We start from the raw sequence: 25,872 nt of genomic DNA on the forward strand, positions 1-25,872 counted from the left end.
CGACCTGGTTCGTTCTTTGTTTGGATTATTTGTGTGTCTGTGCGTATGCTCCTTATAATTAAGACTAAAAAGAAGATACTAGATTAAAGTAGTACACAAGGGTCCTCGTGCTTTAACTATAATAGTTCAGGGCGAAAGTGTGCTTTATTACACTATACATGGTGGTAGAGCGAACTGTAATTGTTAAGTATTTTTTCCTCCAATATTGTTCCTTGGCTTTGATGGATGTCCTGCACAAGTAACTTAAGAGTCACTCGTAAATATATCATTTTACGATACAATATTTTTTGCTGTATCTAGGTTTTTTAATAATATTTTCGGCAGAGATACTATTATCGTACCACTACTGATAGCTGTCTCCGCCAACTCGTGCGGTTTCGAGTTAGAAATGGTCTTCAGCAATCCACGCTTATAAGAGGAGACTAACGGGATCGGGCGATCTCTCTGTGACTTGGTTGATACTGTGACATCGTATCTCGATGTAGTAAGCAATTGTTTACCTCTGGATTGTCTGGTCCAGATTTGATTATTTACAGACCGCCCTCACGCAGATGGAATATTGCCGAGTGACACGCTAATCACACTCACGCATGCCTACAAAGACACACGTGTAGATCACAGCTTTGGGACAAATGCAACAAGGTATATCTCGAATTGAACATTTTCAACGCAGGACTTCAAAAATATTATTAGGGGAAAAGTCGGTAAAGTCTTTCATGGATCTTGATGGTTGTAAAACCCAACTACAAATGCATCCAGGAATATAATCAATGAATAATGATGTATTCGTTTGCCCACAACAGAGCATAATCGCCATACACAGCTGTCAGATTAGCATCAAACGTGATATGAATCAATAGTACATGAGTACATCTCTTAAATATTGCTATAGGACAAGGATTACACAGTATACTGCTTCCCACACGTAACGGGTCGAGAGTGAAAGAAAATGTTGCTACATTAGTCTCATTAATTATCGATTTACCTCACTGACTACAAGCTTTATTCTTACGTTGACAAAGACGGTGTCGTCAAGTCAATATTCCCAGTAGCCGTTTGAGACAGTGTTGTGCATAATGTTGTTTGAACGGGACGTGTCGTGATATATGTCATGTACACGGGTGAATAGTCTTGACGAGTGGTTTCTTCAAAAAGGTGGATTTACGGAGACTCGTTAGAGATCATATTCACTGAAGAGACTAAAGATCTCTTTAGTGATATGTGTTGGTTCACTAAGGGTCTATACAAGCCTGAGGTTCTGTGTCAGGGGTAGGCCATGAGCCGGTTTCACATACAGATGTCCATTATGTTGGGTGGTATGTCGTACATCGGGTTAACATATATATGTGACTTTGTCAGAGGGAGGGTATGATAGTTCATTGACTCTGTTGACACAGTTGGGAACAACACATATATTACAAGTTTGTAACATGTTCTCACCACCATGTGGATCATTAAAATGCATAAAAACTACATGCATGATTTGACTCGTCGATAATTGATGCTTTTGCTGGTAAAATATTCAGATTTTGAACTAAGAGTTACCTTTCCGTGCCCAAACCTTGACTCTATGGCTGTTGAATGTTTCTACATTTAACTGAGGGATAAAGGTATACAGAAATGGAATGTTGATAATTCCGCACGTGCTGTTTTATAGTCGGAGAGCCTCTTTAAGATCAGTATTCGTGTGTGTTTAATGTTGCACACTGCTGTGTAGTGTACACGTTGGAATAGTCTCATTTCGGTTAAGTCAGGGCTGAAGGTAGTCTGTCATACAGACCCTGAAGTAAATATATCCAAGAAAGTTCTACTAGAATCAAGTCTAGATTATGTGGCAAGTCTACATTGCCACAGTTTCAGGTTTCTGAGAATGAACATAGACTCTGGGCTCCATTTTATTATAGTTTATGAAAATAATTTAGGAACTTTTTTTTCGTAATGTGTTCATTTCCGAAACTAGATGTTAGTCTGAGCTGAAGGGCGAAGTCCGAATTGTCGAAGGTGGTAGCCATTGCGACCTTCACGTGTATACTGGGTGCGCTACGGGAGCAACCATTTCAGGACGGTCTCTAAACATTATCACTAACATTATACTGACAGAAAAATACATACATTAAGTTGGCATTGTTGGACAAACTAATATAGTTCGTTATATAGATATATTTGATTTGAATTGCAATTTAAACGTGAACATATTTACAACTGATCGAACTCCTATTTGTGTTGGAAGAAATATACGAGATCAAAACTTTTCAAAATGCTCTCACAAACCAACATTTTCTGAAAATGAAATGGTTGCTGCCTAACGCACTATAAGTAATTTTCGGGGATAAATCCTGTATTCAAAGCCAAGAACAGCGAAATCAGACAGCTAGGTTGCACTTCTGAAGGTCACGTGTATATATATGATCAGCTGCTTATATTGCTGTCCACTATGTGGGTCAGGTGACCTGATCAATCTTTCGAAACGACACAATGGGGTGATATTCCGAAACATTATCAAATGGGAAACGATTTAATCTCACGCAACATTGTTTTCATTAACCGTGCTTGTCAATTAATTGCTTGATTGATTGCTTAATAAATGCCCCGCGGGTAAGGTTAGAGCAGCAGAAGCCACAGCTATGGCAATGAACGGGGTATTGACAAGAAATGAACACATAAACACAAGTGTTTGTTCTATAAGATATATTATACCCATGCTAAATCAACCTGCGTGACAGTCAGTATTGAATTCTTAAGATTCTAGTATAAATATTGATTCCTATACAAGAACATTTAATTAAGTTGTGTAAATAACTGCTAGAGATTTAATGGCAGATGAAAACAATTGCTAGGCGCTTTTATGAGGTTCAAAATATAGGCAGCTGCTTAGGAATGAACACTTACAAGCTCACATGTTATTGCAAAAATACAATATACAGTGTCAAGTATGTAGTGGTTATTTGGGAGATAGACCAAATAGACTTTCAAAAATGTATTATATTTTTAGAATAAGCATTTTCAAACTTGTTAATTCACATTCTGCTTATCAATGTTTGTCTCACATCGAGAACATCGTTATATCTGACTATTTGTACACGTTACCAAGTATGTAAAGGAAATATAATCTGAAGGGTCATTTTCTTTATTACTCTAATACGCATAAATAACGACATGAAGCCGCCATGGATCGACTTGCACAAAGCGATCTTAGCGCTTTACGATGATTGTTACTCCCTAACTCTAACACAGACGTAAGATAATCGTAGTGCAAAAATCGCTCGGTGCAAGCAGCCCCTGGCTTGTTGAGTCTTTAATTATATAAATGACTAGTTTTGAAGCTACAAAGTCCATAAGATAAATTATTACATATTTATTGTCATGAATAAATTGATTTGACCACAGTAGCTGTGAGCTTTCCAGGTACGGATATATATCCCGGCATCTTATCGCAAGAGGCACCTAAATCAGGTGTTCAGGCTCGGGCACTTGGTTCATTTCGATGCTCATGATGTCAATCACCGGGATATCACATCCAGACTCGATTATTTACAGGACACCATCATATAGCTGGACTATTTCAGCGAGGTCTTAAAGAAACAGACAATGATGTGTGCATTACGTTTGTGATGAGTATATATGATTACTCAGGTAAAATGCTCGAACACTGCAGTAAGTAACTAGGGCGTTACATGCAGTTACAATTATAAGGAGGACATTTTAAGGCCGCTTCACAAACTAACATTAAAGCTGGTGCATGTCGTTTGTTATGTAGCCAGTCCATTGATCACAAATATGAGTGTACTGTGCTAAATCTTTGAAACCCACTGGTATTCGTGGTAGGCCAACACGCTGCCAGACAAGGCCACCCAAAACAGCCTGTCAGTTTTGGTCGGTGCAGAAAGAATGAATTCATCAACACATTCTATATTTTCTGCCTTTTCATTGTGTGTTGTTTATTGTCACAATCAGAAATAACCGAGCTCAGTATGACAACCTGTAATTAACCGAGCTCTACATGACAACCTGTAAATAACCGAGCTCTACATGACAACCTGTAAATAACCGAGCTCTACATGACAACCTGTAAATAACCGAGCTCTATATGACAACCTGTAAATAACCGAGCTCTATATGACAACCTGTAAATAATGAGCTCTATATGAACCTGTAAATAACCGAGGCTCTACATGACAACCTGTAAATAACCGAGCTCTACATGACAACCTGTAAATAACCGAGCTCTACGCTAACCTGTAAATAACCGAGCTCTATGACAACCTGTAAATAACCGAGCTCTACATGACAACCTGTAAATAACCGAGCTCTATATGACAACCTGTAAATAACCGAGCTCTACATGACAACCTGTAAATAACCGAGCTCTACATGACAACCTGTAAATAACCGAGCTCTACATGACAACCTGTAAATAACCGAGCTCTACATGACAACCTGTAAATAACCGAGCTCTACATGACAACCTGTAAATAACCGGACGCGCAAACCTGTAAATAACCGAGGCTCTACATGACAACCTGTAAATAACCGAGCTCTACATGACAACCTGTAAATAACCGAGCTCTACATGACAACCTGTAAATAACCGAGCTCAGTATGACAACCTGTAAATAACCGAGTATGGACAAGACATCCGGTGATCGATAGTAGGAACAATCATCCACGATATACAATTTGCCGCCGAATCTGATCACCCAATCGTTTTGGGAGCTTTTCACAAGGCAAGCATCGGTTGCACCAGAGACCATATAATAGAATATGTGGTCTCTGGTTGCACACCACAAGATTTCCAGGAACCTTGAGGATGTTATTTTAAATCCCAAATCGTCTACTAAACACCCCACTCCTCCCTTAAAATAACTCCAAACCAAAACATGAAACACTCCATATAAAGAACAAATATGAGACACATAGTATTAATTCCTTTTCTCTCTTACCTAGAAACACCTATTCTTCCTCTATTTTCTCACCAAGAAATACATATTCTTCCATTTCTCTTGAGACAAATGTACTTACCTTTTCTCTCTCACCTAGAAACACAATATGTTCCTTTTCTTCTATCTCACCCAGAGACACATATTCTTCCTTTTTCTCTTTCATCTGGAGACACATTTCTCTCTCTCCTTCAGACGTATATTCGTCCTTTCTCTCTCTCTCACCTAGTAACACATTCTTCCTTTTTCTTTTTTTCCACTCTCACGTAGAGACACATATTTATCCTTTTCCTCTCACCTTGAGACACATATTCTTCCCTTTTCTCTCTCTCGCCTAGGGACACGTGTTCTTCTTTGTCCTCTCACCCTGAGACACATATTCTTCCCTTTTCTCTGTTACTTAGAAACACATTTCTTCCTTTTTCTCTCTTACCTAGAAACACATATTCTTCCTTTTTCTCCCTCACCTGAAGACATATTCTTCCCTTTTCTCTCTCTCACCTAGAAACACATTTCTTCCCTTCCTCTTTTTCATCTGAAGACACATTTTTTCCCTTTTCTCTCTCACCTAGACACACATATTCTTTTTTCTCTCTCACCTAGACACACATATTCTTTTTTCTCTCTCACCTAGAGACACATATTCTTCCCTTTTCTCTGGAGACATATAATCTTCCTATATTTTCTCACCTAGAAACATATATACTTTTCTCTCTCACCTAGAAACACATTTTCTTATTTTCTTTTCTCATCCAGTACCACATATTCTTCTCTTTTTTTCTCACGTAGAAACACATTTTCTCTCTCATCTGAAGACATATATTCTTCATTTTTCTATCCCACCTAGAAACACATATTCCTCCCTTTTCTCTATCTCACCTAGGGACACATATTCTTCTTTTTCCTCTCACCTTGAGACACATATTCTTCTCTTTTCTCAGTTACTTAGAAACACATTTCTTCCTTTTTCTCTCTTACCTAGAAACACATATTCCTCCTTTACTCGCACGTAGAGACACATATTCTTCTTTTTCTCTCTCACCTGGAGACATATCTACCATTTTTCTATATCACATAGAGACACATTTTTACCATTTTCTCTCTCTCACCTAGAAACACATATTCTTCCAGTTTCACTCTCACCTAGAAACACATATTCTTCCATTTTCTCTATAACATAGAAACACACATTCTTCTTTTTTTCACCGAGAATGACACATTCTTCCATATTCTCTTTCATTTGGCGACACATATTCTGCTTTTCTCTATCTCAGCTTGAGACATGTATACTTCCTTTTTCCCTCACCAAGGAACACATATTCTTCATTTTTCTTACTTTTCTCTCTCTCTCTCGCGCGCGTAGAAACATGTTCTTCATTGCTCTATTTCACCTTGAGACATATATATATACTTTTTCTCTCATCTAGATACACATATTCTTCCTTTGTCTCTTTCACCGAGAATAACACATTCTTCCATATTCTCTCTCATTTGGAGACATATTCTGATTTTCTCTATCTCAGCTTGAGACATGTATACTTCCTTTTTCTCTCACCAAGGAACACATATTCTTCCTTTTCTTACTTCTCTCTCTCACGTAGAGACACATGTTCTTCCTTTTTTCTTCTCCCCCCTCTCTCTCTCTCTCTCTCTCTCTCTCTCTCTCTCTCTCTCTCTCTCTCTCTCTCTCTCTCTCTCTCTCCCTCTTGCGTAGAAACATATTCTTCATTGCTCTATTTCACCTTGAGACATATATACTTACGTTTTCTCTCACCTAAAGACACATATTCTTCCTGTATCTCTCACACATAAAAACACATATACTTCCTTTTTCTCTCACCTGGAGACATATATTCTTCACTTTTTTCTCTCCCCTAGAAACACATATTCTTCCTTTTTCTTGCTCATCTGGAGACACATATTCTTCCTATATTTTCTTACCTGGAACATGTATTCTTTATTGTTTTTTTCTCTCTCACCTAGATACACATATTCTTCATTTTTCTCTCTCTCCCCTGGAAACAATTGTCTCCACGTATTCCTCCCTCACCCAGAAAGACGTACATTGTCTCCTTTTTCTCTCTCTCACCTAGGACACATTGTCTTCCTTTTTTCTCTCTCTCATCTGGAGACACATTGTCTTCCTTTTTTCTCTCTCTCATCTGGAGACACATTGTCTTCCTTTTTTCTCTCTCTCATCTGGAGACACATTGTCTTCCTTTTTTCTCTCTCTCATCTGGAGACACATTGTCTTCCTTTTTTCTCTCTCTCATCTGGAGACACATTGTCTTCCTTTTTTCTCTCTCTCATCTGGAGACACATTGTCTTCCTTTTTTCTCTCTCTCATCTGGAGACACATTGTCTTCCTTTTTTCTCTCTCTCATCTGGAGACACATTGTCTTCCTTTTTCTATCCCACTTAGAGACACATATTCTTTTCTTTTTTTTATCTCACCTAGAAACACTTCCTGCAAACAAGGCGTCCTGTGAATGGCGTGAACCTAATACCTTAACATAAGCCGAACAGGAATAGTCTTCTGTCGGTGGCGGTACAAGGCTCTGCTCATGGTGGGGAAGGATGGCAAAATTGTGAGCTCTGAGGGTGTGCATCAGTGTACCTCCTCCCTTGATCTCTTCCCCAGGTTACTGACAAACCGGACCTTCTGACTAGCATCTGGAGGATGGTTATGTTCTGTGAAATTCCTCAGAATGTTCCTGTAGTTATTCATGTTGGGGAATTCCCAGGGTTTTCCCCGTAATGAGGAGCATTCCGTCTGTGTTTTAAGTCATTTCAAGAACACAGTCTCGTGTAAAACGTATGAACGCCAAAATGTGTCTGTTATACAATTATGAACGTAGATTCACGGTCATTAACGGTCATAAACTTCACATTAAAAATTATAACATGTTAAACCGACAGCAACGTATCAACAAAGTATGATGTCAATTGTCAAACTACTTTTGGACCACAGTTAGGGTCAAAGTTAGTATTATATCAAGCCTGTGCAAATGTGTCAAATAAACAGGGCGTTTTAACAACGAGGTAAGAATTCGAATAATAAAATTATTCAAGGCCCGCACAGGTACAACTGATAGCATGAACAACGATCCTCGACCAGTCACAGCCGTTATCAAAACGACTTCATAAACTTCACACACCTACCTTAATATCCAAACCTTGCACTTTGAAAATGACCATTCCCTTTTCACACGAATCAGTACAACGGCAACTGACTTCGTACAACATGTTAAAAGTATTGTTACCATTCTGCTTTCACATACGTTAATAGGTTCGGGTCCCACTTGCATTACGAGATCTTAATCGTAATTCTCATAGATATATCCTTCAGAGGGCCGTAGACGCTGTATAAGATCGCTTCGTGCAAATGGACTCAGAACCTTGTTGCATCCCGCTGCTACCTACAGCCATTGTTATGACGTCATAGATAGCGTGACATCACAATGATATTGTCGTGATGTCACCTCCGCTGCTTTCCGCCAGTGCGTGACGTCACCTCGTTTCACGAAGAAGGGTGAATGAGTATGGTTTCACGCCGCTTTTAGCAATATTCCAGCAATATCATCACGGTAAGAGACACCAGAAATGGGCGTCAGACATTGTATCCATGTGGGGAATCGAACCCGGGTCTTCGGCGTGACGAGCGAACGCTTTAACCACTAGGCCCCGTGTTACACGAAGAGACGGAACCTAGTTTAAGATGACACACAATGCAAACATAGAGCTGGCATCGTGCATAAATTCTATTTTTAACCTTTAGAAATTAGAACAATACTGTTCTGTTATAATGAAATCTTCCATAGTCAAAATGGTGTTTTCTTATACCATGAGCAATGATGAATAATGAATAATCAAAAACTTCTGGACACAAAACAGAAATTGAAGTGATGGCCTTGTAGCAGTTGTTTTAAACGGAACCATTTGAAATAATAACACCCTCTCCAAGGCTATCACTTGGCATATATAAATGAACCCATGGTATTTTTAGATATCACGTGTCTGATTCCACGACACCGGCATCACAATACCGCTATGCCTGTCTACCAGATTAAAGGTTACGATGTTTGACGACAATAATAAAGGCTCTGATCAAACGCATTTCAGCTTAATCAAACTTGGCGACAATAAATGTAACTAACATGATACACTTATTGCCAGTTGATATCTAATTGACTTGATTCCTTCTGACTACAATGAAGGTTTGACTTCTAAAGTTAATTTGGTGTTGTGATATACAACACATGTTGCGAGAGGTGGATTTCGTTTCCAGTGAGTGATCAATTTCAGAACTTATATTCCGCTTTGATAAGGTAACAAATCGTGCCTGAGGGGGACTCCACTCAATATGAAAACTGCATGGAACCGGAGTTAATACAATTTATAGTATTTGATATATGGGTAAATAAATGACCTTGTGATCTAAGCCGCCGTGTTACAGCTTGAGCCCGAGGTCGTTTATAGAGCACTTCATTCACATTTGTTAAAGACACCTCGAACTCCTTTCCGGTTGTAATTGCTGATACAAACACGTACTATTTATCTGCTTTTCATGATAACCTGTTAATTCGTAATATACATGTATAAGATATTTTTTGGGTGCAAAATTGCGTCCCTTAGAAATGTCAGGATTCGCTAGTTAAAACAAAACATTAATGTGTGTACTCATATTACGCAAACTTCCATACACAATGTGTATGCTCGAAGCGCTAACATCATTAGGCACAGTGGTAAATGGTTCAGTGTGCACTACAACCCAAGTTGCCTGGAACACTGGAAGGTAAACAGCAATCTCATTCTACCGGGTACCCATTCATTGCTGGATGCACAGAGGCAGGTGTGAACAAAGTTACTTTCCTGTTGTGGGAAGTCTCATAAAAATATCATCTAAGTGTTCGCTACCACAAATCATACCTATAATTATAGGTAGCTTGAACTAAAATTTGATTTTAATGAGAATGGCTATAGGTTTGACTCTCCGTATTCGCTGGTTTAAACAAAACTGTAACCTATGGTCGCTGTGAATTTGTACCTGTAGGACTCGCTGAAATAGAGTGACATGGCCGAAATGCTGTTGAATATTTTTGTCTTAAGGTTATTGTTTTAATGGGATCAAGTAAGAAATATATACAATTACAAATATCAAAGTATAGCAACTTTTACTGATCGGAGTTGCGCCCCTTAGCTACCAGGATCCGATTGCAGGACTGCGACTCTCCACTGTTGTACGCTGGCGTACAACGTCAATTCACGTCCTGGCATCGTGGCAACACGTGTTGTTACAGAAAAACAAATCAAAGCACGGTTACATTCACTGCATCACAGAATAATGATAAACTATTTATAAACTGTGAGGGCAACACATGTTAATCATTGTTTCATTATGAACTGCCCTTGCTCTCATGTCACCAGTAATTCTCTATGTCGGCGTTCTAGTGTTCATTATAAAGAGGCATATAATAGCTTCAATACCTGCTATTTACGTCTGTGAATCGCTTTTCTGACGCAATACTTAACTAAATATAATGTTTATGGCGTTAAAAACAGCCCACACACCTTTCCTCAATCGCTGTATCAGACCTTCACTTACTGCTGCTGGTTTATATTAAGTCACAAGATATACGTTAATAGATCTCGTTGACTGTTTCAGACTGTTTTCTCAGCTCCTGGTGAATTACTGACGAGTCATCGCACAATAAGAATATCTTGTTTGCGTGAAAGTATCTCTGTACATGATCATCACTGACGTACGGGGATGTATGTCGCTCTAACGTGTTATATTCCAAGCAGCGACAAACCATCTGCTATCACTTTGAGTGGTAACTGTAGAAAACGTGATGTATTTAGCCATAGCCAGGCTCTGGTCACATTGCTACAGCCGAGCCTTAATAAGATGTTCAACCCGTGAATAAGAATAATAACAGTTTATTACTGTGTCATATGTTACATGTAGTAATACGTTTTGGCACTTTACCTCATACAAACACCGAGCCAGTTCTGGCCTAAATGACACCAGATAAATACATATATTTTTCAGTAAAATTGAATAAAAAGTATTATAAAAAATATTCATATATATATATACATCAATCACATCCATTCACACTTCATGATCTCTCACAACTGTTAAAAGGGAGCTATATTATTAATATCAACTTTCTCATCTCTCGTACAGTATTTACCACCCGTTTAAGAGACAGTTGGTAATATACGACTAAACACAGAAGGAATAAAATACATTCAAATATACATAAAAGATCTAGAATCACTCATTCACAATACATTCATTCACATACAAGTTACATAGATTATATTGGTATATAGATCAAAGCTAGTCTTGCAATAACTTCCTATAATACATGAATTGCAGAGATTTACAAAGTCATATTGGATATGGTCTGTTTCCATCAGCCAGCAGAATTTTTCTTGTAGTGGAAGATTAAGAAAATTATCATAAATGTGCATGCACTTATAAAACAGTTTTTAACGGATATCTTCATAATGGGCACATAATATCACAAAATGTACCTCCTCTTCAACAGAATTTGTAGCACACATTGTGCATAATCTCTCATGGATTGGGCTGACAGGGTTAGAATTGATCTTCAGGAACCCATGCTTGTGGTAGGAGGCGACTAACGGGATCGGGTGGTCAGGCTCGCTGACTTGGTTGACACATGTCATCGGTTCCCAATTGCGTAAATCGATGTTCATGCTGTTGATCCCTGGATTGTCTGGTTCAGACTCGATTATTTACAGACCGCCGCCATATAGCTGGAATATTGCCGAATGCGCCGTAAAACTAAACTCACTCACTCACTAATAAGATTTTCATAATACTTTAACTATACTCTTTAGACCCCACAGAGCAGACAGGCCTCAGTTTGTTTTCTAGGGTTATCTAAGGTCGCCTAAGGTGAGAGCACATGTGTCACATGTACTTCGTTGTTAGGTCGGGGGGAAGACCTAAGAGCTCCCAGGAGTCAAGCTACCAAACACGGCCCCCTGTCCAATGACTCCGTGACCAACTAAACGTCAACCGATTTGTGGCATGGGTTCTGTGCACAAGAGCGTTAGTCGGTTATTTCGTCAAGAAGTATAGCGTAAGAGAAATGTGTGTGAGCCAGTGATAATTTAAAATTGGTTTAGAAGTCACTTAAGTAAAGCAAATCAGTAACAAACGACGTGATACATTTAGAAAATACATCCTTTGATTAATAATTGCCAGCAAAATGTAGACATAAAGTCACTTCAACTACAAATTCCGTGGCGAAGATTTTAAACTCCCCAAAATATAGTTCCCCATCAGTTCACTGATCCCCTCGACTGATGTAGTCATTTGTCAGTACAAGAGGAGTCTACATGGCAGCATTACTTGCACCTGTTCATTCTACAGGTGTCAACAAGGTAGCTTTACTTGCACCTGTTCATTCTACAGGTGTCAATAAGGTAGTTTTACTTGCACCTGTTCATTCTATAGGTGTCAACAAGGTAGTTTTACTTGCACCTGTTCATTCTATAGGTGTCAACAAGGTAGCTTTACTTGCACCTGTTCATTCTATAGGTGTCAACAAGGTAGCTTTACTTGCACCTGTTCATTCTATAGGTGTCAACAAGGTAGCTTTACTTGCACCTGTTCATTCTATAGGTGTCAATAAGGTAGCTTTACTTGCACCTGTTCATTCTATAGGTGTCAGGTCGTTTTACTTGCACCTGTTCATTCTAAGGTGATAGCTTTACTTGCACCTGTTCATTTTATAGGTGTCAACAAGGAAGCTTAACTGGCACCTGTTCATTCTATAGGTGTCAACAAGGTAGTTTTACTTGCACCTGTTCATTCTATAGGTGTCAACAAGGTAGTTTTACTTGCTCCTGTTCATTCTATAGGTGTCAACAAGATAGCTTTACTTGCACCTGTTCATTTTATAGGTGTCAGCAAGGTAGTTTTACTTGCACCTGTTTATCCTATAGGTGTCGAATCCTAGTACGGGACTCGGAAATTTTACGGCTGCTACATTGGCGCCAAATGTCGGGCTGAAGATGTTTAAATGAAATTTGAGAAAAAATAGGTCTAAGTACTTAACTCTACCTGCACCTGTTAGTCATGTAGATGTCGACCTGGCAGTACTAACTGTATCTATAACTTTCACTTTTTGCTAAAACTGTGCTTAGCCACTTCTAAATCAAAATACCTACCCATATGATATTGTATTTAAACGACTGTATGTTCTCTATATCATTCTGTATGATTTTCGAGAATAAACAATTCTTCTTCTTCTTCTTCTATAAATCTTGCCGGTATTGGTATCTGTAAATATTATTATTGTCGGCCCATTGTAAGGTGGAACTCTCCACTAAAACCCAGACCCCTATCTTATATAGTTGTATCCAAACCACCAAACACAGTCTCGTATGCTGTACCGTTCGTTATACCAAGTCCACTGAAATACAAGCACTATTCTAATAACAGTATCAAAACTACTGAAAACTGATGTGATTGTTTTCTCAGAATGCAACTGAGCTGAGTTTGTTTGGTTTCAGGCCTGTGGCACAGTGGGCAGGGATACTGGCTGTAGTGACGTCAGATGTGTGACACCACACTTAGTTGAAGTCTGTCGCTTATTCTATGTTTAACTAATTAGCGACAGTCTTTAACCATGTATGGTGCTCAAAAACTTCGATGACGACTTGGATACCCGTCAGCCTGAAAGACCGAGAAGATGGATTTTACGACGCTTCGATCAATATTGCAGCGTCAAGGACAAGATGTTCAACAAGAAGTCAATATATATGGAGAGCAATCCCAAAACAACTGGAAGTGCACCCATTACCAACTTCTTTACCATCCATGCAGCTAAGGTACGCGAGTGGGTAGACAGTGTGCGTTGTGATCTACATATTTGAAGGTACCAAATGGAATGTTTAAACCAAGGCGCGCCATGTCTACAGATCGTAGAGGTAGCTACATTGAGTAAAAGTGTGTATATATTCGACTTTAGAGTATTTTCATCAAACGTACAGTAGCAAGTTTTCACACATAGTAATAATCATTTCCCCGCATTGTGTTCATCATGGAAATAAACCATTGTGAGATTACCCTAATGAGCCCCTCTAATATGTCTAAGTAGGGAGACTATAGGTTATCCCTGCGAGAAGTAATGAAACATGAGAGATCCACCACACCACGGAGTTGTTCGATTCATCGGTATGGCTAACAAGACATACATTGTTGTATAGTATTCCATATATGTATAACAGTTCGTTAATGATAGCTTGTTTATAGCTTATATGCTTCAATAAAGTGTACAGAGCAACAGTTGTCATGTCTTTTGTTACAGCTGTTGAGTCCATATTTTACTGCCTCTTGTTTCAAGTAAGATAGCTTGTCCTTGTCGGTTTGTTTGTTGTATAACGCTGAGGCAGTATTCCAGCTATATGGCAGCAGTCTGTAAATAATCGAGTCTGGACCAGACAATCCAGTGATCAACATCATGAGCATCAATCTACGCAAGTGGAGTGAGTGAGTATGGTTTTACCCCACTTAGCAATATTCCGGCAATATCATGGTGGGGGACACCAGAAATTGGCTTCACACATTGTACCCATGTCGGGGATCGAACCCGGGTCTTCTGTCAACCAAGTCAGTGAGCCTGATCACCCCTCGCCTCTTGCAACAAGCATGGGGTGTTGAAGACCAATTCTAAGGTGGATCTTCACAGGTCTCCTTGTCTTCAATCAGTGCTCTGTTTTCACCAATCACATTGCAACATTCAGTTTGTACTGAAAAACAACCTGTTGTTCTAGATTTCAAGTCCATGAATGACTGCTGTGTTTATTGTTCGCTTTGAATCAAGTTGTCCTAATCCTATAACAAAGGATACAACTTTATGGATAACAACTTCTTGTATATTGCATGGAGAGATGTTTCAGGGTAGATTCTTACACAATTAAAAGTCCTCAATCCTGGAGAAAACGACAGTAATTAGAAGGATAATTTTGCCATGATTATTGTTTAATATTCTGTGGTTTTCATCCCAGTCAACTACAATGGCTGCTGAAAAGTGCTGTAACATTAGATAACCTGTTATCAAGATCCAAATGAGTGAGTGAGTGAGCTTTAAGCAGTATTCCAGCAGTATCACGGCGGGGACACCAGAAATGGGCTTCACACATTGTACCCATTTGGGGAATCGATCAGGGGCCTTTAGCTTGACGAGCCCCTTTAACTAGCCTCAATGGGTGAGTGGGCGAGTGAGAGAGTGGGTGAAGTAAGTGAGTGAGTGAGGAGTGAGTGAGCGAGCGAGCAAGCATCCGGTGATGAGGTGTGAGCTTGCTGACAGTGAGTCTAGCCTTGATTACTTACGTCCATGTTATAACATGGCTATTATGACTATAATGTAAAACAACTTTCACTTATTCACTCACAATTCATAATATTTTCACATCATGGCAACAATCAATGACATGAGACTAAAATATTTTAACACAAGTGAGTGAAGAGTGATTGAGTGAGTGAACATCTGGTGGTGACATGTCTGTTGATACTCTCGGTGGCAATATACGATGTAACAAACAAGCTGTGCAATACATACTTTATTTACATATCACAGCGGAGTACTGAAATGTTTATACATACGGATAGCACAGATTAAATACATATAGACATCACAGCTCTTATCTATAACACATCCTATCTTTAGATTTACACTTCAAATTATCACAAGTGCTGATTCAAAATGACTTAATTTACACATTTGTAAAACAAATCTCTCTTCGTGGGGTCTTGACATTGTCAGCCTTGACTTACATTTGCTTTTGTATAAAACTTAAACCGTCAACACAGGATTCTGTCCTCTATTATCACTGCTCTCATTAAAGACACTGACTCAGCATTAAAACTGTTTACAATGTCGCAATGACAAATAAGCATGAGCAGTGTTAAAGGCTGGAAAACTGATAAGGTATGCCATTCTGAATAATATTACATTAAATCATCAAAGGACAGGTCTAGGACAAAGATGTGCTTTACAAAAATTGGAAAATATATACAAAAAAACATTCCTGATATTATGTCTGTACTGAAGTTCATCACACCTACTTAACACCATAACAGATATGTACTACTCAAAAGTTAAGGTAGGAACACCCAATCTTTACTATGACTGTAGTTAATATGTCATGGCTGGTGGGTATTGCAACACTCAGTCTTCATTTTCTTGTTTTGAGCAGTGTAAATAAATATGAATATATCCTTCTACCAACACAGTGTTACTTCAAACTTTGGTCATCAAAACTGTATTGCATCTGGTTCAACAAACTTAAAACTGATCAGTCAAGTAAACCATCTGTTTCTTTTCACCACATATTGATTTTAGAAAAACATTTCCCAAATATTTCTATACATCAGCTGTCATCAAAATAAAATATATCAATGTATTTCTTTTCAAAATATATTGAATTAACAGAATGTCCAAACAATTTAACTAATACATCAATATATATTTTAAGAAGTGAAACAGCTGCTATTCAAATTACCCAATGAAATGTTCGCATTCATTAACCCAAACTTGAGAACTATATTGGATCAATGTCTCCAAAAGCCAACATCAGCACATGATATTAGCTGACCAGCAACAGCAGCATGTATAAACAACAATGATGTGTGATTGATGTTATGTTACAGTGACACATGGTTTGGTGGATGTTGCTTCACACCATCCCTGGTTTGGCGTACATGGGAAGGTGGTAGTAGTTGTAGCTGATGAAGCTGAGGAGGCGTGTCTCCACGGCCCGCTTCGCTCCGGTGCCAGCGTACGCCTCCAGCAGCTCCCGGAGCTGGGTCTTGGACATCTGCAAACACAACATGGTAAATGTTAATGAACCAAAGAATATGGTAGAATTAAGAAACACAAATTACAACTTGTTCGCGGTATTTATCAAAGAAAAGGGGAAAACTATGCCTTATTTGTAGATTTCTCAAAAGCTTTTGATCTAGTGAATAGGTCAAAATTATGGATGGGTTTGATAAAGAGAGGTTTTTTTCCAAAAATGTTAAACGGTGTACAAGCTATATACAATCGCAACAATTACCAGTTAATAGTTAATTTGGATAAGACTAAAGTGGTTGTTTTCAAAAATGGGGGTATTCTCTCGAGAAGGGAAAGATGGTATTATAGAGGAAAACGTCTCGAGTGCGTGCCATTCAATAAATATTTGGGTATTACTTTTACTAAAACATTGTCGTGGGATAAACATACTAAAAGTGCAGCTGCCCTGGCTAGAAAAGTTCTGTTAGGCATATTAAGGACATTACATAGATTTAAACCAATTCTGTTTGAATTATTTTTCAGGATATTTGACACCAAAATTATGCCTATTTTACTCTATGGGTATGAGGGATGGGGGTTAGATAGTGTAACAAATATAGAAACCATTCATATGTTTGCATGTAAACGCTTCCTTGGAGTGAAGACATTGACACCAACTTACACAGTACTGGGTGAATGTGGTAGATACCCTTTGAATATTTTTGCATTTAAACGTTCCATAAAATTACGGATTAGATTGTTATATATGCCTAATGTAAGATATCCATAGAAGTGTTATAACATGCTTTTACAAGCAGCTAATAATAGTAAAAATAATTGGGTTTCCAAATTGAAGTACTTATTGTTTCGACTTGGATTTGGCTATATATGGGAGTCACAAACAATAATTAGTAAAGAATCTTTTATTGCGGAAGTTATGGCAAGATTAAAATGTTCGTTTGAACAGGACTGGCACTCTTCTCTTTTCCGCAGTTCTAAAACTAGAAATAATACTTTCTTTAAAGGTACCTTTGGAACGGAGTTATATCTCAAAAGACTAACAATTGCAAAATTCCGTGTGGCCATGGCACAATTTCGTTGCAGTTCCCATGGACTCAAAATAGAAACAGGCAGATATGTTAATACTCCTGTAGATAAGAGGGTGTGCACTGTGTGTAAAGAAGGCTACATCGAAGATGAATATCAGATTTGATGGCTTGTGTTCGGTATAAAACACTGTGTGAGAGGTATATACCTACTAAATTTATATCATACCCGACGCCTGATAAATTTAACATGCTTTTGGGATCAACTGATGTTAATGTCGTTAGAAAGCTGGCCATGTATATCCATTATGCAAACTGTTTCAGAATAACCTGCTGATTAATTATTATTCTCTCTCTATATATATATATCGTCATATACATTATATGCTGACTGACCACAGGTATGTATGAACATGGGCCGGAGGCCTACATTCTTCATGAATAAAGATGTCTACGACAACTTGTTTGCTTGAATCAACAGACCATGATGATGGGTAAATATTATGACAGACACAGTGTCACGACTGATTACAAAAGTTACATGAAAGAAGAGTTCTCTATCTTCTTTTTAGTAGTATATATTAATAAATACTTATAAGGAGACCTGCCATGACAGATTACAGCGATATGACAGAATGGGGCGATCCTTAGTAACTTATGTTTAGTTCTATAAATGGTAGAATGTCTTATCATATAATTATTTCAGATACCTTTTTATGACACATATATAAATATTGCAGAAATTTCTCATGATGACACAAGAAGGATGAATTGATGCAGATGGGTACTAATTTGTTATGAAATCTTCAACATAGGTCAAACAAAATCTTTAAAAAAATGGTGTGGCAAATGTCTACTTGCAATTATATTCCCAGTACATTTTCTGACTGCTGAGCTGGCAATCAGTTGGGGAATAGTCTAAGTGAGTTAGGTTTCACACTGATTTGAACAGTATTAGCAATCAGCCTATTTATCTTATACAAGTTCTAAATAATGTTTATATAATATCTCACCACGGTACACTGACAGGCGTCATGAGTTTGCCAAATAATTGCAAAATGAAATATCCTTTGTCTCAAACAAACGACATGATTATAAAACTTGTTTCTTTTGTTTGTAGTTTAACACCAAACACAGCAATATTTCAGCTATATGGCGGCGGTTTGTAAATAATCGAGTCTGGATAAGATAATCCAGTGATCAACAGCATGAAAATCAGTCTATGCAACTGGGATACGATGACATGTGTCAACCAAGTCAGCAAACATGCCCACCAAATCCCAGTCACCTCTTTCGACAAGCATGGGTTGCTGATAACCAATTCTAACCCAGAACATCACAGGTGTTTAACAACGTAACAAAATGACATAACATCCACATGTTTCAGAATCAGATGCTTCTACATCAGTTTTCCATGAACATCAAACATACACCTCTTGGTGTGGAGGATAGTATACAGAAACAGTCTAAAGACACATGTTCAATTTCTCATAACATTTAGCAAAATGGCAACAAAAATAAGAAAAATAGGTAGTTCAGGGTATTTAAGCATTGAAAATACTGTCGTCACATGAGCTCTAATCTAACTTGATGGTTTATGATGTGGACATGAGCACAAGAACACAACTTGATTTTCAAGATTAAGTTAGTTGATAATGCATTTCAAGTGTGTTTTAGTACTCTTATTACAATGCTTACTAAGTATATCTTCCTATCTTAAAACCAGTATTGTAATACTGAGTACATATAGCTTGAGGCAATATCCACCACTTCAACAGTAGTATCGGAACAATCGCCATCTATAAATGTTGCAGCCACACAGGACACGTCCCAGGTGGGGTCCCCTGCAGAATACCCCACATCAATATTTGGCAACAATAAAACCAATATAACCCCAAGCCTTAGATAGCCAATGACTATTCATGTTTCATACAAAGCAACGCTGCTCTATATCAATCTGGGGTGAAGAACAAACCTGAATATAGATTGAGCACTTGCTGATTGAACTATTAGTGATGTTTTAATCTGGGATCTCCAAACAACACAGCAAACACGAGAGCACTGGACGACTAGTGTTGTGTTACAACTCTCACCACAACTGATACTGCAAGCACTCCATGTATGGACGTGTTGATTGAGACATCCACTTATACGACGCTGCTACGTAGAGTGGGACCCTTTGTTTGATGTCTAGAACTGGAATAGTTTAGCTAGCTAGACATTTATGTTTGCATCTGGAGGTTTGGGGATGATGATGACTGCAAATTCCCTGAATATTTCTTCAAACAAACTGCATCATGAATACTAGAACTATGTTCTAAATATTGGTCCAGATGTACAGAAAATGACAACTGAATTTGTAATTAGTGTATCTTCATTGAGTATTATATATACTTATTAAAACGAATAAGGGAACACATGAAAGTACAAGTGTTCCTTTATTCTTTTCCAGGTTTCTTCACAAGCTTTGTATTGCACTGTGGGTGAAATTCTGGAAAAGAATAAATGAACACCTGTACTTTCATGTGTTCCCTTATTCGTTTCCATGGGTATATCTGCACACCCATTCACTCTGTTTTATGTGAATGACATGATGCTAGATATATTTCATGGGCAAGAGGCGAGTTCAACCACACAATTCTAAATGACACTGTCACCATGGTAATCAAATAATCATGCCATGTACAGTTCTGGAACACAAGGAACTCTGGGAAATGGGTCAAACAATGTTGCAAGGCAGGGCATTTTCCTGGACAAGGTGAGTCCACTGAACTGTATTTTTGTCCTTGCAGGGGATGTTGGAGCAAATAGCAGTTATGCCTCAGGAACTGAGGGATGTACATTCTGGCAATAATGAGAAGCCCTGGTTGGAAGACAGGAACCAGTTCTCTGACAAACACAACCTACATTTCAGGTTCTGGCTCAAAGAAAACAGAATTTACAGTTTCCAAAACATAGCTTGACACTGCAGCTCACCTGGCCATCAACGTCTAAAATTTCTTACAAAACCCCCTTCATGGTGGTCCCAGGACAATGTTGCTGCCTATTGCAAAGACGGCTTCTATACTGAAGCTCTGATCAGACCATTTTCAGAGGTAAATTTAACATTGCTGAAGAGCTGCAATATATTTAAATATATTTTCCAACAAACACAGGTATAGTCCTCACGATACACAAAGTGTGATCATTAGGTGAATGTGGGATGCAACTCTACATAAGGTCAAGGATAAGGGTTCCTTATGGGTCCACTGGAAATTTTATAGTAATGGACACATTTAAACAGTTGGTATGAAAGCTAACACACTCACTAGTCTGACAAGTGACCTCTGTATTCTTACAGGCATTAACAAGTTACAGTATCAAACAGTTCAAATTAGTGAAAAGGACATTGGTAAACAAATCAATTTACCATATTTTTATCAAGAGACAAAATTCAGTTTCATGTGAATTCTCTCTAATTCTCTTACATACACCCAGCAACAATTTTGAATGTTTTTTGCTATTTTTTAAATTACAGATATTCTGTGGGTTAGAAAGGAAGAGGGCCTTATCATATATCATTTTAAAAAATTAAACATTTAAACCTTTTATAGATTAAGTACAGCATGACAGACTACTAAGGTGTGCTAGAAATAATCAGAATTCTGTTTTCAGATGCTTGCTACCACACCTAAAGGAAAGAAGTGTAGTTTTCTTTCAAGAGCACTGGGCAAATAAAAGACTATTATCCAAACTACTTGATTATATAGATAGTTGACAGTAAGGAGGGCTTCTGTTGAACATCCAAAGACTATTACATGTTGATGACAGCCAAAATACTGGATTATTGTACTGATGTAATTTGGTAGCATATTCACACAAATCAAAACCATCTAATATGTTTTAATCTGCCATTCCCTCCAGTGATGAAATAATACTCCTACTAAACTAAGTGTTTCATCAACTATGCACTGTATGACAACCTTACTATCAGGTCACAGATCCCACTGACGCCAGTGTTACATATTACATCCTTACATACATGTATAATATTACACATCCTGATTGCATGTCCCTATATTGTTAGTACTCTGTATCACTTTAGAAACATGAGTCTTAAGCTTATCACTACAAAATGAAAAATGAATGAGTGTTTTTTTCGTATACTATTACCTTCTGATACAGCATGGAAATCATAACATTAGTTGTTTAATAGGTACATTAAATGATAACAGATGCAGCGAAACCTCATGAAACCTCAATGAAACCACACATTGTTCCGAAACCCTTCTCCCTTGACACTGCTGTACACAAAGTGAAATTACTTCAAATGCACAATTCATTGATTCAGAAAGTCATGGTATTTCTTAAATTACCTTAATTTAGTCTCTGTAATATTCAGTTTCAATACAAGTAAGTTAGTTCATATTTTTACATTTTTCTGCTACAGAAAAAAATCCGACAATGTCATGAATCCATCATTAGTAGACAATTAAGCCAACTTCTTGTCATCCAAGATGACAATCTACTTTGAAGGAACTCCAAAACCTTTCATCAACAGATAAGATTTCCAACTAGGTCAATACACATTTGTCTTTGTGCTTTCCTCCACGGATCTACTTAACCTTCTGACTGTATATCATCAGGCGCTATCTCACTGTGGTCTTGTTACAGATAGCATCTTAATGTGGAGACCATGTCATTAGCAGTCAATCACACACTCATCACTGTCACATTGTCAATAACCTGCTTGATTTAGCACATAATGAAGACATATTTGTACGCAAGACAGGAATGATTTTGGGCTTCGATAAATTAATATTTATGACAAAATATCATAAACATTTGTTTTATGGGTATGAATTAGGCATGGCAGGGTGAATTATGTGTTGCTGGTGCTTGTTGATAGGGAGTATTATCACCTAACAACATAACTGCCTGCTAGTCTACTCGGGACAGAACATCCTTATTCCTTGGACGTTTTGGTAAAAGATCCTTATCAGTAGGTTGGAAATATATCTAAAGTATACTAATATGTCTTGATCTCTTAACTTATCTGAACATCTTGAGCTGAGCTTACCTGGATATGTCTCAGTTTGAACTATCCTGAATGTTCAGGTCAAACTTATCAGAATATGCCTCGATTTGAGTGAGTGAGTGAGTGAGTTTGGTTTTACACCGCTTTTAGCAATATTCCAGCAACATCACGGCGGGGGACACCAGAAATGGGCTTCACACATTGTACCCAAGTGGGGAATCGAACCCGGGTCTTCGGCATGACAAGCGCCTCGATTTGAACCTGGCTAAATGTTTTGCTCTGAAGTTACTTCAATATATCTGAACTTACTTGAATGTGTTTTGGTCTGAACTGATGTGAATACACATTGATCTGATCTTATCACAATAGCAGCATTATCTAGGTTCAAGTCAAGTATTATATATTTATATTTCATCCATCCATACTAATGCAACCAAGAAACCTCTTGAACAGTTCATTTAACTGTTTGGACAGATTTGGATAGATTTTCCATCCATCCATCCATCCATCCATCCATCCATCCATCCATCCATCCATCCATCCATCCATCCATCCATCCATCCATCCATCCATCCATCCATCCATCCATCCAGTTTTGATAATTTATGGAGTTAAAAAGTTATTCATTAAAGGGCCAGTGGCCCATCATGGAAAGCACATATCACACTGAATTACACTAGATCTTCTATGTTACAACATTGGGTTACATAAATATAAAATGGTCAAACCACTTTACAATATGCCAGGTTCTGCAAATGCTTAACTCTGCAGGCTACGCTGGAGGATGCTGGCTACAATCTGTTACATACAGTTAAGCCTTGTCCATACTGGTGAAATACTTCATTATTACAAACTTAGCCATGCTATATTTAATTGCAGTAACACATTATCCACTTCACAAGGATTTATTACAAGAGTAGGTATCAATATCAAGCATGAAGCCTGATGCACTCTGACAACTTTTAATACAGCTTAAAAAAACAAAATGTTGACTCGATGATTTACTATAGTTGTAACACTATGGTATATTTCTTTCTACAAGCCAGGCCGAATGAGTACACCTATCACGATGATTATGTATGTACGTTTGTGTGTTTGTGTGTGTGTGCGTGTGCATGTGCATGTGCATGCATGTGTGTCTGTGTGTATGTGTGCGTCTCCTTGCGTTTGTGTGTATTTATTGTCTTAATACCATGTTCAGCAACATTTCAACTCTCTGACAGCGGCCTGGAAATGATTGAGTCTGGCCCCGACAATCCAGTGGTCGATATCATGAGCAACGATCCACACCATCAGGGTACAAAGACATATAATCAAGATGTGAGCCTGACCACCCAATCCATTCAGTCAAGACGTCTTTCTCTAGAAAGTGTAAGTTTCTGTATTGCAAGAATTACAAAATATTACACAAAAATTCACCTGTATGAGCTGTCATTTCCCAACTCAAACAGTTTATCGGTAACAGATTCTCTTCAAACACGGTCTAAAGACAGTTCTCCATCATCAAGCAAACCTTTTTCTGTATCAACATGGTGATAGGACTTAAATTCTCAAAGACAGGAATTTACTCACGGATATTTCATCGTCCACCACCATTCGGACCTTCTCCTCCAGGGCTTCCAGTGCTTCTTCCTGCAAACACATGTAACACAGGAGTGAGTGAATGAATGTTGTTTTAGGCCACTATTCCAGTTATGTCAGCCAGGGTCCCAATCAACAAAATGTTCTTAACTTTATGACTGACTGACTGACTGAGTTTGGTTTTACGCCGCTTTTAGCAATATTCCAGCAACGTCACGGCAGGGGACACCAGAAATGGGCTTCACACATTGTACCCATGTGGGGATTCGAACCCGGGTCTTCGGCGTGATGAGCCAACGCTTTAACCATTAGGCTACCCCACCGCCCCCTTAACTTTATGACCTATATTAACTCTATACTATATCATTACGAATGACATAGTGCTACAATGCTTTGTGGATTGGGTTCCCGACAACTGTAATTAATCTGGTCGAGGAGAACCATTAGTGGGTGCCGATAGTCATGGTGTCAGGAGAAAGATCACAATCTGTTACCTGAACAGTGCAGCCTACTATCCCCACATCAGGCATTTATCTAGGGCTTGAACCAAAGTGCCACAAAACAGTCAAAACAAAATCAGTATTTTGTCCAAAATATGTATTTTTAGTGTTCTTATTCTCTTAACATTGTATTCTGAAATTTCATTCAATGCATTAAAATGGAACTATATATTAAAATTTTATCCTCTTTCTTCATCATGTAACTAGTGAAACACATGTTATCTCTTCAAACGATAAATTCTGTATTCGTTATTACATTAATTGGGACATTTTATAACTCCAAATTGGGAATTTCAACTGACATTTTCTGCAGACTTTGAGACGAATATTGGCTTCTGAAAAGGCCTATATAAATCCCTAAGTCCAATTAATCTGATGAGGAGGCCCACTTTGGTAGAAGATTTAGACCTGAGGAAAATCTAGTCTTGCTTTATTTAGAACTTTTGAATTACAGTAGGGCTGTGATAGAACAGAGCATAATTAATGGTTCAGGAACTGGGAGATAGACTATCAATGGCAGTGCAATGCAGTATTAATCATGTAAGCAACAGATCTTGAATACAGCCATAGGATTCAGAAACAGTGAGTGAGTTTAGTTTTACACAGCTTTTAGCAATATTCCAGCAATATTCCAGCAATATCACAGCAGTTGACACCAGAAATGGGCTTTCCACATTGTACCCAGGTGGGGAATCGAACCCAGGTTTTCAGTGTGATGAGCAAACGCTTTTACCACTAGGCTGCCCCACAGCCCCTTAGAAATAGTGAAGACAGCAAGCAGACCTATATACACAAAACATGAGCATGACTGAGGTTTGAACAAAGTAAACACTGACCGGGCTGGTGATGAGCAGTTCCCGGATCTCATCCCGGAAGTCCGGGAATCTGTCATGGTAGATGGCCATGCTCCAGGGCTGCTGGAAGTAGCTGCCAGGAAACAATAAGTATGTCATGACATGTTAGCTGTTG

At 38.3% G+C, this 25,872-nt stretch overlaps 1 protein-coding gene and 1 long non-coding RNA gene across 3 annotated transcripts in view; both read right to left on the reverse strand.

Annotated features, from left to right (window-relative positions):
- Nucleotides 1-5,014: 5,014 nt before the first annotated feature.
- LOC124255370 lies at nucleotides 5,015-6,278 on the reverse strand. Its single transcript, XR_006892672.1, has 2 exons — nucleotides 6,030-6,278; nucleotides 5,015-5,094 (listed from the first exon to the last, which is right to left on the reverse strand). It is a non-coding gene; the product is annotated as an uncharacterized LOC124255370 (long non-coding RNA).
- Nucleotides 6,279-15,530: 9,252 nt separating this feature from the next.
- LOC124255285 (cilia- and flagella-associated protein 61-like) overlaps nucleotides 15,531-25,872 on the reverse strand; it is a 95,278-nt gene continuing 84,936 nt past the window's right edge. For both annotated transcript variants that reach the window (XM_046689154.1, XM_046689153.1), the window contains exons 29-31: nucleotides 25,740-25,830; nucleotides 24,395-24,454; nucleotides 15,531-16,802 (exon numbers count right to left, since the gene is read on the reverse strand). In XM_046689154.1, the coding sequence (XP_046545110.1) occupies nucleotides 16,662-16,802; nucleotides 24,395-24,454; nucleotides 25,740-25,830 (292 nt within the window). In that variant the 3' untranslated portion in view covers nucleotides 15,531-16,661. The remainder of the gene's footprint in view (nucleotides 16,803-24,394; nucleotides 24,455-25,739; nucleotides 25,831-25,872) is intronic.

Source organism: Haliotis rubra, unplaced genomic scaffold (genome assembly GCF_003918875.1).
Source record: "Haliotis rubra isolate DU_JTF1 unplaced genomic scaffold, ASM391887v1 Scf6, whole genome shotgun sequence".
NCBI classification, from domain to species: domain Eukaryota; kingdom Metazoa; phylum Mollusca; class Gastropoda; order Lepetellida; family Haliotidae; genus Haliotis; species Haliotis rubra.